Source organism: Mustela nigripes, chromosome 4 (genome assembly GCF_022355385.1).
Source record: "Mustela nigripes isolate SB6536 chromosome 4, MUSNIG.SB6536, whole genome shotgun sequence".
Lineage (NCBI taxonomy): Eukaryota > Metazoa > Chordata > Mammalia > Carnivora > Mustelidae > Mustela > Mustela nigripes.
In genome coordinates this window covers 1359759-1374496 of record NC_081560.1, presented here as the reverse complement: position 1 = coordinate 1374496, position 14738 = coordinate 1359759, and the positions used below count along the sequence as shown (strand labels likewise).

Genomic DNA, 14738 nt, shown 5'->3' with positions numbered 1-14738 from the left:
GCATTTACATTTTATGAGTCACAGTGGGATTTCTGTTTAAAATTCAGGTAGCTCGGATCTATTTAACGGATTTCCCTGGTTTATTGTTACTGATGCACAAGTGGCAAACAATGACCGTACGTATCGAGCGTCCCGTGATTTACGCTCCCGGTTTACTTTAACGTCCGCTGCCCGGATGACGCTTCTCTTCAGCACCTGGAATCAATCATGACGGCTGGGACAGAACCTTCTTGGCTTTGAGGCCATCGCTCATTTGGAAATAACGGGATTCCTAAGTGCTGCCGGTTATAGCGGTAGCTGTTCTTAACTCTGAGCAAACTGCGGTTTCTCAAAACAACTCCTTCTTGGCGTTACCAGTGGACAAGTTAAGTGCTGGCCGCCACCGTGTTGCCCATTCTCTCACTCACAAGTCCTGTTCTGCCGCATTTTCAGAACTAACTGGGTGCCCATCCGTCTTCAGATCAGAAATAGAAGCCCAGGGACGTAACAGTTCGGTTTCCCTGGCAGACAGAGAACATCTGAGTCCGAAGGGCCGGGGGCACCATGAAGTACGTAGTTAACAGAGAGTGAACCCGGCATCCTTGGGGCGTTCACCTCGGGGAGAAGGGCTCATCCGCACTGGGTGCCAGTGGCGTTCCGTGGCGAGAGCCAGTGCAGGACCATGTTTAAGGGCTCTTTTCTGGTTCCCTCCCGTCCTGAGAGTTGGGAGGGACTTGAAAGTGTGGGTCTCACTCAAGGTGAACCTGAGCATTCCCGGGGGCATAGGAGGGTTCGGGAAGCCCCTGCGTGAGGGTCCATTTCTCGGCGTGTTAAGGCTCGGGGGTGTACAGCACAGCCTGGTGCCCCCACCGCCTGTTGCCCGTGCGGAAAGGGCACACAGGGACGTGACCTAGCTGAGTCCCCGTCGCCAGGGCAAGGCTCCCAGGCCCAACTCCAAGGGTGGCGCAGGGCTGGTGCCCCTGCCCCCAGGAGCTGCCAGTCTCCTGTAAGTTCACTGGCACAGCTGCGTCTCCAGAGCCTCATGGCTCAGCTCTCGTGTGTGCGGACAGGGTCAGGCGAACCGCTGAATGACCACCCCAGGGATGACAGTTTGGCTTTGTGGCAGCGTGCTGGGGGCCGCGTTCCTGGCCTGGTGATACTTGGGTCTTTCAGCGGTGACTTAGAGAAGATCTTCGCATACGTCTGCGGCACAGCTCCCTGAGTACTTCCTACAGCGGGGCCCCCGCTGTTCCCCAGATGAGAATGTGTGCCTCAGGCTCTGCCCCCAGCACCCCAGCTACCGCACAGGGGCGGCGAGTCCGCGCACCCTGCCATTCTCCCGTCTCTGCAGAGCACACTTATTCCAGCAGAAAGGGCCGTGGGCTTGGAAATCCAGATTTCCCCTCGACTTCTGTAGAAGAGGGACTCTTGCTTTCTGCTTAGGAGACCTTCCAGATAGGCCAGATGGAGGGGAGACAGCTGGTGTGTGCTGAGCGCGGCACCTGGCCTGGAGCTGGCTTCGGCATGTGGTAGCTTGGGTACATCAGAACTTATTTGACGAGACTCGTCAGGGCTTCCAAGTCCATCCTATGTAGAAGAAAATGATCAGAATGTTTCTGAAAACTTTACAACCCACTTCTGATCCCTTGCTGCATTTTTACAGCTTTAGGCCATAGGCGTATTTACCACGCAAGATGAATCTGCCATCCTGTTGGAAAACCTGCATCCCTTGACCCCCAGCCCGTGGACAGAGAATCTGGAGATGAATGTAGTAATAATCACTGAATTTATCTAGCACCACCGGTCATCCGGGAAATGCAGATTAAAACCATAGTGAGACACCCCCTCATACAAACCAGGATAACTCAACGATATTTTTTTTTTTTAAGATTTTTTCTTTATTGATCTGACAAAGATCACAAGTAGGCAGAGAGGCAGGCAGAGAGAGAGGAGGAAGCAGGCTCCCCGCAGAGCAGAGAGCCCAATGCAGGGCTCGATCTCAGGACCCTGGGATCATGACCCGAGCCGAAGGCTGAGGCTTAACCCACTGAGCCACCCAGGCGCCCCATAACTCAACTTTAAAAAGGCTGACAACACTGATCATCAGCAAGGGTCTGGACCAGCTGGAAGCTTCCTGCATTGCTGGTCATGGTGGGACATGGTTGTGCTTGGAAAACAGCATGTCCTTTCCAGATGCAGCTGAACACACCGCATGCCTGGCACTCCCCTGGGGTTAGCAGGTCTTCAGTCTCTCCTGAGAGAAGCAGAGCGCAGACCCACAGGAAACCTTGCACTGATGGTCCAGCAGCTTTCTTTACCCTAGCCCCAGATGGGACGCAACCCCCACGTCCATCAGCAGGCCCAGGGCTAGAGATGCCGCATGGCCTCATGTGAAAGAGTGAACAGCCTTACGTAGTGAGGAGGCAGACAAGGGCTGTCTGATGCCCTTGGAGGGGGTTCTGGGGGTGGGAGTGGCCACAGAAGGGGGTTGACGTGAGGGACAGGAGGGAGCTCTCATGGGGAGTTGGGGGAGGGGAGGTGCTCTGTATCTTCACCCAAGTGGCCGCTGCACGGGCACAACCAGGTAGTTCGTCAGGCTGTACTCTTAGAGGTTGTACATTTTATTTACTCTATGGTATATATGTATGTATGCTTTAACATACACAAATAAAAAGACAGTTATGCACGTGGCCCTTCAGCAGAACAGTGGGCAGTAACTCCGAGTGGAGAAGTCCTCCGTCAGGGCGTCTGGGTTTGACGCCAGTTCCGCCACACGCTCACCCACCGTGGCCGCACAAGGGCCACGGGAGCCCTGTGAGCCCCAGGGCCTGGTCCCTTCGTCTTCGGGCGGGGTGGGGCAGACTGCCGCCGTGGGCCGTGTCCGGCCTGCCCCGGTTGTGTGGTCAGGGTGCTGAGAATGATTTTCCTCCTGGGGGCTGAAAAAGTCTGAAGAATAGTATTTCTTGACATTGAGAATTAGGCACGGTCCAGCCCTGGCACAGCTGCCCTCACTCGTGCACACACTGTCTTCCTTCGTTGCTACAAAGGCTGAGTGGAGGAGCAGCCACCGAGCCGGTCCAGCCTGTGGTCGTGGGTTGAATTGTGACACCCAAAAAGATGGGGTTCCATCCTAATCCCCCATACCTGTGACCTTGATGTTATTTGCCAGTGAACCTTTCCTGTGAGTCACACCGGGTTAAGAGGGGCTCCCCAGAGCCAGCGACTGGTCTCTGTGAGAGAAGCGGGGAGACGCAGACACGCACCCAGGGAAGACAGCCTCTCGGAAAGGCCGAGTTTCGAGTGACTCAGCTAAAAGCCAGGGGCCATGGGGTACCGTCAGCAGCATCAGACAAGGAGGCCTGCCAAGGGGATGTGCCTGCTGCCGCCCGGAGTTAGACTTCCGGCCCGCGGAGCTCCAAGGTGCTGAGCTGTCGTTCCCAGCCCCCGGCAAGGGGCTTCGCTGAGCAGCCCTCAGAGCCCCCGATGCCTGCGAAGCGTCTGCAGGAACACATGCCCCTCTGTGGCCGCATGGGCGATGTGGCTCTGGAGTGTCCACGGGCGTGCACGCTCTGCGAGGCACCCCGAAGTGCGCTCGGCGTCCACGTTAGCACGTGCGATGCCCTCACATACGCACCAGGTGGCCAGCCCGGCCTCGCGTGCGGAGGGTCTCCGCCAGTGTCTACGCCCGCCATCGCAGGCATGGTGAGGGGCGTGTCTGCGGTCCATCCGGGTTCCGCGCAATCTCGGGGTGGGTGGCTTCTCGGGCAGGCTGAGAGAGGAGCTCCTCCGACGCTGACCGCGCTCCACGCTCTCGTTTGCAGGCGCTGTATGAAAACATGCTGGTGGAACTGCCCTTTGCCGGCTTCTTCCTGTCCAAACTGCTTGGCACCAGCGCGGATGTGGACATCCATCATCTGGCCTCGCTCGACCCCGAAGTGTACAAGAATCTGCTTTTCCTCAAGAGCTACGAAGGCGACGTAGAGGAGCTGGGGCTGAACTTCACCGTGGTCAACAACGACCTGGGGGAGGCGCAGGTGAGGGGCTGTTGTGATGCGCTGCTGTTCCCGCCGGGCGGCGGGTGTCCTCCCGTGTGGAAGTGCTCCGGAGCCGTCCAGTGCCCGGAGGGCTCGACATGGGGCGTGGGGGGCTGGAGACGCACGGGCCACGGCCCCAGTCCTCTGGGATTCCCTTCCCGGGGCTGCTGCTCGTCTGGCTCTTGGCCCTGGGGACTGGGGGTAGCCCCTTCTCGACAGGAGCCACAAGGGTCCCTGTGCACCTCTGTTCCTTGCCCATTCTCAGTGGACCTCGGGTGCTCTGACGCCGACCGCTGGCCTGCGTGATCAATCTGGTTGGTCTTACTGTCTTAATCTTTTTTTTTTTTTTTTTTTTTTTAAAGATTTTGTCTACCTGTTTGACAGGGAGAGCCACAGCGAGAGAAGGAACACAAGCAGGGGGAGCGGGAGAGGGAGAAGCAGGCTCCCTGCTGAGCAGGGAGCCCAATGCGGGGCTCAGTCCCAGGACCCTGGAATCACGACCTGAGCTGAAGGCAGACACCCAACAACTGAGCCACCCATGTGCCCCCTTTTTAAAAAATATTTTATTTATTCATTTGAGAGGAAGAGACAACATGAGCACAGGGAGCAACGGAGGGAGAGGGAGAAGCACACTCCCGGCCAAGCATGGAGCCCGACATGGGGCTCAATCCCGGAGCCCTGAGATCGTGACCCGAGCCCAAGGCAGACACTTAACTATTGGAGCCACCCAGGTGCCCATGTCTTTATTCTTCTTAAAAAAACAAAAAACAAACCAAAAAAACCCTACATGTTAGAGATTGAAACTGATTTTTCTAGATGACAGCACTGTCGGGGCCTGATTTGCATTCCACCAAATCTCGCTTCTGAGGACGGCGGGTCGGCTAGCTCTGGGTGCACCGCCCTCCTGAGCTCTCCAGCCAGGATGGTCTCCTCTCCGCAGAGAAGCCGGTGCGCGTGAGCAGGCCCGTCCCACCCCGCGGCGGTGAGCACGACCTGCCGGCTCTGCGCACACTCGGCTACCCCAGGTGCGGTGCGGACAGGAACCCTGCGGCCAGGGCCCTTGGTGGCTGCTGTGTTCCCTTGCCCCAGGAGCCCATGCTCGTCCCTCTGGCAGCTGAGCGGCGCTCCGTAGTGTGGGGATCCGGTCTCTCCGTTGACGGACATTTGAGTCATTTCCACGTTTTAGCTGTTAGGCAGAGTGCGCTAGGGACGTTCTCATGCCACGCGCTCATCGTGGAGGGATCACTGACACCCGGGGTCTCCTCACAGCGTGGGGAGATCGGGGCCGTGGGGGGAGGTAGAGATGGGCTAGACTGGCCACCAGGTGGGACTTGCTAAAATGAGCGGTCGGCGGGGGGGCATTCGGCGTACATTTTGTGTACATTAGCATACGTTCAGATGGTCCCATAATTCGCAAAACCTTTTTTTTAATTTTTTTATTTTCAGCGTAACAGTATTCATTATTTTTTCACCACACCCAGTGCTCCATGCAATCTGTGCCCTCTTTAATACCCACCACCTGGTTCCCCGACCACCCACCACCCCCCCCCACGCCACTTCAGACCTCTCAGATTGTTTCTCAGAGTCCATAGTCTCTCATGGTTCACCTCCCCTTCCAGTTTCCCCCAACTCCCTTCTCTCTAACTCCCCTTGTCCTCCATGCTATTTGTTATGCTCCACAAATAAGTGAAACCATGTGATAATTGACTCTCTCTGCTTGACTTATTTCACTCAGCATAATCTCCTCCAGTCCCGTCCATGTTGCTATAAAAGTTGTTTCTGATGGAGGCATCATACTCCATAGTGTATATGGACCACATCTTCCTTGTCCATTCGTCCGTTGAAGGGCCTCTTGGTTCTTTCCACGGTTTGGTGACCGTGGCCATTGCTGCTATGAACATTGGGGTACAGATGGCCCTTCTTTTCACGACATCTGTATCTTTGGGGTAAATACCCAGGAGTGCAATGGCAGGGTCATAGGGAAGATCTATTTTTAATTTCTTGAGGAATCTCCACACTGTTCTCCAAAGTGGCTGCACCAACTTGCCTTCCCACCAACAGTGGAAGAGGGTTCCCCTTTCTCCACATCCTCTCCAACACACGCTGTTTCCTGTCTTGTTAATTTGGGCCATTCTAACTGGTGTAAGGTGGTATCTCAATGTGGTTTTAATTTGAATCTCCCTGATGGCTCGTGATGAACATTATTTCATGTGTCTGATAGCCGTTTGTATGTCTTCATTAGAGAAGTGTCTGTTCATATCTTCTGCCCATTGTTTGATATGATTATCTGTTTTGTGTGTGCTGAGTCTGAGGAGTTCATTATAGATCCTGGATATCAACCTTTTGTCTGTACTGTCATTTGCAAATATCTTCTCCCAAAACCTTTTTTTTTTTTTTTTAAGATTTTTATTTACTTATTTGACAGACAGAGATCACAGGCAGAGAGGCAGGCAGGGAAAGAAGGGGAAGCAGGCTCAGCAGGGAGCCCGATGCGGGACTCGATCCCAGGACCCTGAGATCATGACCTGAGCCGAAGGCAGCGGCTTAACCCACTGAGCCACCCAGGCGCCCTCCCAAAACCTTTTTTAACGTGTGCAACAAACCGGATTGTTGGAGGACCTTTGAAGTCGTACTTGTTATGTCTCGTTTTACCAGATTTTAAAGTGGCCAATGTGCTTCTCTAATTTTTGGTTTTTAGACAAATAGATCTGTTTTGTAGGGAGAAGCAGCTTTTCTGCCATTCTTATGTAGATGAGTAATCTCTGAATCGAGTAGTTCTGTTTTAACTACAGAACGCTTGTTACCATTGATCTTTATAAATTTCTTTTGCTGGTTTTTAATTCAGGCTTTCAAAGGTCATCAGCTTTGCAACCTTAAAAGTAACTCATATCAAAACTGTACTCAAGGGGCGCCTGGGTGGCTCAGTGGGTTAAAGCCTCTGCCTTTAGCTTAGGTCGTGATCTCAGGGTCCTGGGATCGAGTCCCGCATCAGGCTCTGTGCTCGGTGGGGAGCCTGCTTCCTCCTCTCTCTCTGCCTGCTTCTCTGCCTGCTTGTGTTCTCTGTCTGTCAAATAAATAAAATCTTCTTAAAAAAAAAAAAAAAAAGGAAAAAGAAGCAGCAGCTAAGCTTAGGGGCATACAAGAGAAGGTGGACGGACGCCAGCAAGTCGCGTTCTCCTGCCGTCGTGGAGAACAGTGGTTAGAGGCCTTGGGCTTTAGAAAGAGCAGGGACATACACGGAAGGAGAACCAGTGTTTGATTCCAAATCCTGGTTTGCAGGATTTCAGTTCCTCAGGGTACAGCAGTCTAAACACGTGCATTTCAGAGCCGGCGGGAAATGAGGAACAAGGAAACACCCGAGGGCCGCCCACCTGGATGGGTCAGAGGAATGTGTGACTCTTGATCTGGGGGTTGTGGGCTCGAGCCCCATGTTGGATGTAGAGATTACTTTAAAAAATAAAATCCTTTAAAAAGAAAAGAAAAAAGAAAACCCCTGAGCCTACCTTCCCAGGAAGCTGAGATTCGATCCTGGGACTGCCAAACCGTCGCTTGGCCCCGCAGCAGGGACATCTTCGGGAACTGGGACGAGAAGCATAGTCAGGTTTACGCGTCCTTGTGCTGAACTCTGGGTGTTCTGGGTGTTCTGCCTGCCTTCGTGGCACTTGAGTTTTAGTCTGTTTCTTGGCCTTTAAACAGCTACTTATTTAGTGGGGTCCGGGGAGGCTCAGTCGGTGAAGCGTCCTACTGATTTCGGCTCAGGTCATGATCTCGGGGTCGTGAGATCGAGCCCCACGTCAGGGGCTCTGTGCTCGGCAGGGGGTCTGCTTGGGGCTCTCCCTCTTCTCCCTCTGCCCTCCACCCCCCGCACCATGCATGAGCTCACGCTGTCTCTCAAATAAGTAAAACCTTCAAAAACAACAACAAAAAGCCACCTATTTAAGAAATAGGTGTGGATTAGATCCTAAGTGGAAATAAGGGAAATGACACCACCTTGGCGTCCTGCTCCCGTCTTACTCGGACACCTCTGGGCATCCTGGAGAGCGGACCTTGTGGGCATCCTGGAGAGCGGACCTTGTGGGCATCCTGGAGAACGGACCTTGGCGCCGGGAGAGGAGATGAGAACGGGGAGGACAGAGCCCCGTCCTGGTTACGGCTGCGTCTGTTCCCACCCCTGCCATCCGAGACAGCTGAAGTTCCGCTCTGTGCAGTCAGACTTGTGTGTCGCGGCATGAGGACACCATGAACACGCCGGGAGCGAAGCCGCCGGTCCCCGTCTCGGTCCGCCCGCTGGCGTGGTTCACCAATGAAGCAAAAGCGCCAGACGGTTCTATAGTGCCATGTCCACGGCCTCTGCTGGCGGGAGTGTTTCCCATTTTCCTTTGAGGATAGACGGTGACAGTGAGACGTCGCCCACATTAGCGTCCGTTAGAGCAGCTCGGGTAGCACTGGAACCGGTTAGAAGCAGAAGTGCGAAGTGACGATGTTTCAGTCGTTCGCAGAAGCTCCTGCTGAATAAAGAGATTGTGGGTGGCCGCGCAGGGGGTTAATTGCACTGAAGGGTCCAGCAGGGAAACTGATAAAGTCTCTGGAAAGCAGCTGATCTATGGGGGACACCTTCCGTATTTCTGCAACGGCAGATACAGAAACAGTCCTCTGTACGGGTTTAAGTGCACGAAATACCGTGACTTAGAGAGTTCTAACATGCAAATACCCCGTTATGTTGGTAGGTCACGTTAATTTTCCTTTCAGAAATACTAGGGTTTCTCCCCAACTTGCTTTCTTTGGGGAAATCAGTACGGCTGTTAGCCTGCCTAAAAACGCATGTGAAATTTTAGACCACGAGTTTGTGCACATGTCTCTGCTAAGGAAAGGGCTCAGGGTTTAAGGTGGTCCCTCAGTGTCGCTGCGCCCAGAGCATGAACTTGAGGCACGAGACCTCGTTCAGGCCCTGGTTCTGCTGCCGTGCCGCGTGAGCCTGGGCTGATCACAGCAGCTCGTCTGCCCTTCCAGAGGGCGTGGACGGGGCCCCGAGGATGAAGTGGGCGCACTTGGGTGGGGAGCCCGTGGGGAGCCCGTGTGCCCCCCAGTGCTATCCAGCCGCACTCAGGAGGGGCGGGGAGCGCAGCGCAGGAGAGCTGCTGGTTCATACTGAGAGATGTAAGTACACCTTCACCCTGGAACCCCAGGACCGATCCAACACAGTGTGAGACTTGAGTTGCTGTTCCAGCGTCGCCGAGACAGGAGCGGAGATGACGACACGCTGTCCCCTTGCAGTCCCTGGAAACAGCCTTGCCATCTGATAAGGCAGGGGGTCTGGGGCTTTGGGGGTCCTTTACCTGACAGTTGTCTTTGAATCACTCACTACCCACTCATTTGGTACCCGTTGTTGGTGCACTTGGAGTAAGGGCTGGTAGTTGCAGGAAAGCAGCACTGCAGGCTCGTGGGGCCCAGGTAGTGCACGGACAGCAAGCATGGGATGCATCACGGTCTCCCCGGAGTGGGGAAGTGAGAGGAGGTGTGGATACAGAGCCTTTACTGGGCCTCTGGTTCCAGCCCAGACCTCAAGCACCAGCGAGCAGGGGGAGCACCGGGGGAAGAAGCCCACGTGTCGAAGCCTTGTCGTGTCCGTGGCGCAAGGTAGCCAGGCAGCCGTGGGCGAAGATGATTTCAGGAAAGCTCCTCTGCGACGGGGCCTCCATGGGAAGTGGTGCAGAAACTGGCCAAGATGCCGTTGCCCGGGGCAGGCCGTTGCCCGGAGCAGGCCGTTGCCCGGAGCCGGAGGTGCTGTCCTCGTTCAGGCTGAACCGCGAGGAGGACGTGCTCGCGGCTTCCGTGACCCACAGTCTGGGCAGCCCTCTGTGTTCACCCCAAGCTTTGCCACCCACCGGAACGTCGTCTTCACTTGCTGTCTCTGTTCTTAGCACAGGCGGCCTCATCCAGGTGCGTCTGAGAAGCAGCAAACGTGAAAATGATGCATTCTTGGGAGTTAGGCTGACACCTCTGCGATGGCTTTTCCGTCCCCTTTGGTTCACACGAGCTCACAAACCACAGACACTGGGTAGACCAAGCAGAAATACCACCGTTTTATTAATGATGAAAGCCATTCCCGGGACAGGTGGGGGTTGCAGGTGTCCCTGTCACAGCGGGCGGGGACAGCCCTGCGTCCAGGTCCGGCCCTGGCTTCTGCCGTGGGCTTCCTGCTGACACCCCGGCAGTGCCACCCCAGGCACCCGGATCTGTGTCCCCGACACACTGCGTGAGCAAGGCCCAGTGAGGACGGACGGCCGTCCTGGGGGTGGGCCATCTGAGTGACAGCCCGTCATCGCTAATAGACTGCTGTCCTCTTGAGTCCTGTCTGCTGTACCGGAGGGGCCCTGGCCCCTCAGTCAGTGGAGCCTGCGACACTTCATCTTGGGTTGTCGGGTCGAGTCCCACGTTGGTGTAGAGATAAGTTAAACATAAAATCTTTAAAAATAGTAAAAATAATGAGGGGCCCCAGGGTGGCTCAGTCGTCACGTGTCTGCCTTTGGCTCAGGTCATGATCTTGGGGTGCTGGGATCGAGCCCCGTATCAGGCTCCCTGCTTGGTGGGGAGTCTGCTTCTCCCTCCACCTGCCTGTATCTGTCTCTTTCTCTGTAAATAAATAAATAAGAATCTTTTATAAAAAGAATGAAAGAATGAAGTACTTCATAGTGATAACTGTATGACAGAGACACAAAGAGAAGAATGTTCTGTTTGTACCACTATGACTTACGATTCCCCTACAACCTTCATTCCTTAGGTTGTATTTTCTCCAGAATGAATCCCTTTTGACATGAGTTCATTTTTCGGTTCGTATCTTTGCCCTTTGTGATTCATAATTTAACTTTTTTTTTTTTTTTTAAGATTTTACTTATTTATTTGACGGAGACACAGTGAGAGAGGGAACACAAGCAGGGGGAGCGGGAGAGGGGGAAGCAGGCTCCCTGCAGAGCAGAGAGCCTGATGCGGGGCTCCATCCCAGGACCTGGGACCATGACCTGAGCTGAAGGCAGATGCTGGACGATGGGGTCAGTCAGGCGCCCTATTTTAATTTTCAGTTATTCATTTTAGAGAAGGAGAACGTGCACCTGTATGTTGGGGGTGGGGGCAGAGAGAGAGGGAGAGTCTCAGGCAGACCCCCACCCCCGCTGAGCACAGAGCCTGATGTGGGGCTCAGGCTCACGACTCTGAGATCATGACCTGAGCCGAAATCAGGAGTTGGACACCCAACTGACTGAGCCACCCAGGCACCCGATTGCTAATGTTTACGACAGAGTTGCCATCATCACCTGTTGCATTGGTGGCTGACGCTCCGAAAGGCAGACTAAGACGCCCGGCTGTGGAGGGTCCCATCAGCGGGGCGTCCTTGCGCCGACACAGGCTGGCCTGTCACCAGCCGCACGGCCTTTTACTCCGCTGCCCGTGTACAAAGCCGTGCTAGCGGGTTTCTCTGAAGGAAGTGTTTCTTGGTTTCGTTTTGCTCTAGTCCTACTTAGAATTTCCAGACCCTTGTTTTACTCTTTCTAGGTGGTTGAACTGAAATTTGGTGGCAAAGACATCCCTGTGACGAGTGCCAACAGGATTGCGTACATCCACCTCGTGGCCGACTACAGGCTGAACAGGCAGATCCGCCAGCACTGCCTGGCCTTCAGACAGGGCCTGGCCAACGTGGTGAACCTGGAGTGGCTGCGGATGTTCGACCAGCAGGAGATCCAGGTAGGCCGGCCGTGCCCCCCGGGACCTCCGCTGCCACGAAACTCGGAGGAGCCGCCTGGCAGGCTGCCTCACATTTTACGAATCGAACTTGTTTTTCAGGTACTGATTTCTGGTGCACAAGTCCCCATAAGTCTGGACGACCTCAAATCGTTTACAAACTATTCAGGTAAGTTGCCACTGCTGCTTGCTTATTCCTGAAAACGTCACAGATGGTATTTCCAAATGGACTTACCATTTGCTTTCTGTTCGGTGATTCAGTCACACAGTCTGGAGCCCAGCACGAGGGCCCCGTGAAATCCCCAGCTGGCCTGTTCTGCCTCCGCCTGCCCCCCAACAAGTAGCTGCTCTTTGGTTCTGTATATCTTTACACACAACTACAGGATCTCTTCTTACTGTCCTCATTTTTACATATGATTCTGCGTCTTGTGGTTTTCTCTTCCCACCATGTTTTCTTAAGTCTCCACGAATGCATTGGATCGCTTCTAGTCTTCCGCTTTTTTTTTTTAGATTTTATTTATTTATTTGATAGAGATCACAGCTAGGCGCAGAGGCAGGCAGAGAGAGACAGAGAAGCAGGCTCCCTGCTGAGCAGAGAGCCTGATGCAGGGCTCGATCCCAGGACCCTGAGATCATGACCTGAGCCGAAGGCAGAGGCTTTAACCCACTGAGCCACCCAGGCACCCCACCCCTGAAGCATTTTAAGTAGCAGCACTCCTGGCTGGTTCCGTTGGAAGAACATGTGACTCCTGATCTCGGGTATGGGTTCAAGTCTTCCGCTTTTAAAACAGTGCTTGCTAACGCCCTGCCCAAAACCCAAAACAGAACAAAAAACACTAACAATTAAAAAGAATAACCAAAAAAATTGGACCTCCTTTTTATTAAGTTAAACTTAAAAGTTTCTGCCCTTCAGGAAAATGAAACACCAGAAAGAAGATACATAAATGGCCAGTTAACACATAGAAAGATGCTTAATGACATTAGTCATCAGAGAGAGAGATTGTTCAGAGCCGGACCTGGCGTATCTTTTGAGCATTTGTAAGTTTTTTAAATTAACCACATATACACTTAGGAACATGAAGAGAGGAAAAAAAAGTCCTTAAAACAATCACTGTAACTTTAGTGGAATTTCAGTCTATTCTAGTTTATGGCAATACATAATTTATAGTATACATTGTCTTTGTAGCATCAAAAATAAAAATAAGCTCTTTCCAGCAGACAGCCTCTCCTCTGCTGTCCTGTCCGCCCTTAAGGGGTGTTCAGTAAACTTCTGTCTCCTTAAAAATTAATAAATAAAAATATGTGTACATATATACACACACACACACATATATGTATCTCTAAGCTGTTACTCTTCTTACAACTAGTTATTGAGATTAAATAGGTATATATGATTTATTTAACCTTCCACTGTAATAAATAGTTTTTTGTTTATTTATACGTGTACTTTTTTTTTTCTTTTTTTTAAATGAGAGAAGCCCAGAAGTTAAATTGCTTATTAAGGATGTGAAGACTTCAGGGGTAGGATCAGGACAGGTAGGGCTCGCGGAGAGTGCGGCAAGCAGGGTGAGCACCGAGGGGATAGCAAGCCTTCTGGAGCTTGGCTGAGGGTACCTCCAGCCCTTCATTCTTTTTTCTCATCTGTAGGAAACTCCAGATCTTAAACACATATGAAAATCTGTAGTTGTGAGCCGTGGATTCTTTTCTCTTAATTCAACTTTAATTGTAAGTTCCAAGATCCGTTGTTCATGCCCACAGCCCGTGCTCCGTGCGGTACGTGCTCTCCTTGGTACCTCACACCCCGTGAGCCACTGATTCTTCATGTTATTGTGCACACAGACATTTTAAAGTCTTTTATTTTTTTATTATTTTCTCCCGAATATTTTATTTATTTATTTATTTGTTTGTTTGTTTGTTTACCTGCAAGAGAGTGTGAGAGCACAAGTATGGAAGGAGCAGACAGAGGGGCCAAGCAGACTCTATGCTGAGTACAGAGCCGGATGTGGGGCTTGACGCAGGGCTCGATCCTAGGCCTCCGTGATCATGACCCAGGCTGAAGCCAAGAGTCCGTCACTGAACTGACTGAGCCACCAGGCACCCCTGAAGCATTTTATCTTTTTTTTTTTTTTTTTTTAAGATTTTATTTATTTATTTGACAGAGATCACAAGTAGGCAGGCAGAGCAGAGAGAGGAGGAAGCCGGCTCCCTGCCAAGCAGAGAGCCCAACGTGGGGCTCAATCCTCGGACCCTTGGGATCATGACCCGAGCGGAAGGCAGAGGCTTTAACCCACTGAGCCCCCCAGGCGCCCCACCCCTGAAGCATTTTATGTAGCAGCCCTCCTGGCTGGTTCCGTTGGAGGAACATGTGACTCCTGATCTCGGGTATGGGTTCAAGCCCCACCTTGGGAATAGAGATTACTTTTAAAAGACAAAATATAGGGGCGCCTGGGTGGCTCAGTGGGTTAAGCCTCTGCCTTCGGCTCAGGTCATGATCCCAGGGTCCTGGGATCGAGCCCCGAATTGGGCTCTCTGCTCTGTGGGGAGCCTGCTTCCTCTCTCTGCCTGCCTCTCTGCCTACTTGTGATCTCTGTCTGTCAAATAAAATGAGTAAAATCTTTAATAAATAAATAAATAACAAAATATAATATTAAAAATGTTTTAGATATCTTAGAAAATGTAGACATATTCTTAAGTAAACGTGACGATACAGTGAGTGCGTGTGAAACCACGTCTCCGTGGCTGGGGTCTGGTAGGACCAAGCAGGAGTTGCACGGTCGCAGGCGTGAGGCCCTTCGCTGCTACGCAGTGTCCACTCCCTGTGCTTACCATCTGGGACACGCTGCATAATTCGATTTTCAAGGCCAGGAGAACTACAGTCATTCCAGTGCTGGGGCACCTGGCGGTGTCCCTCAGCGGAGCATGATGCTCCTGATTTCTCAGGGTCATGAGTTGAGCACCACACTGGCGTGGAGCCTGCTTTAAAACAACTAA

At 52.7% G+C, this 14738-nt stretch overlaps 1 protein-coding gene across 2 annotated transcripts in view; it reads left to right on the top strand.

The window, feature by feature from the left end:
* Positions 1–14738, top strand: part of UBE3C (ubiquitin protein ligase E3C) — a 110510-nt gene that overhangs the window by 81733 nt on the left and 14039 nt on the right. For both annotated transcript variants that reach the window (XM_059396003.1, XM_059396004.1), the window contains exons 19-21: positions 3801–4013; positions 11562–11750; positions 11850–11916. In XM_059396003.1, the coding sequence (XP_059251986.1) occupies positions 3801–4013; positions 11562–11750; positions 11850–11916 (469 nt within the window). The remainder of the gene's footprint in view (positions 1–3800; positions 4014–11561; positions 11751–11849; positions 11917–14738) is intronic.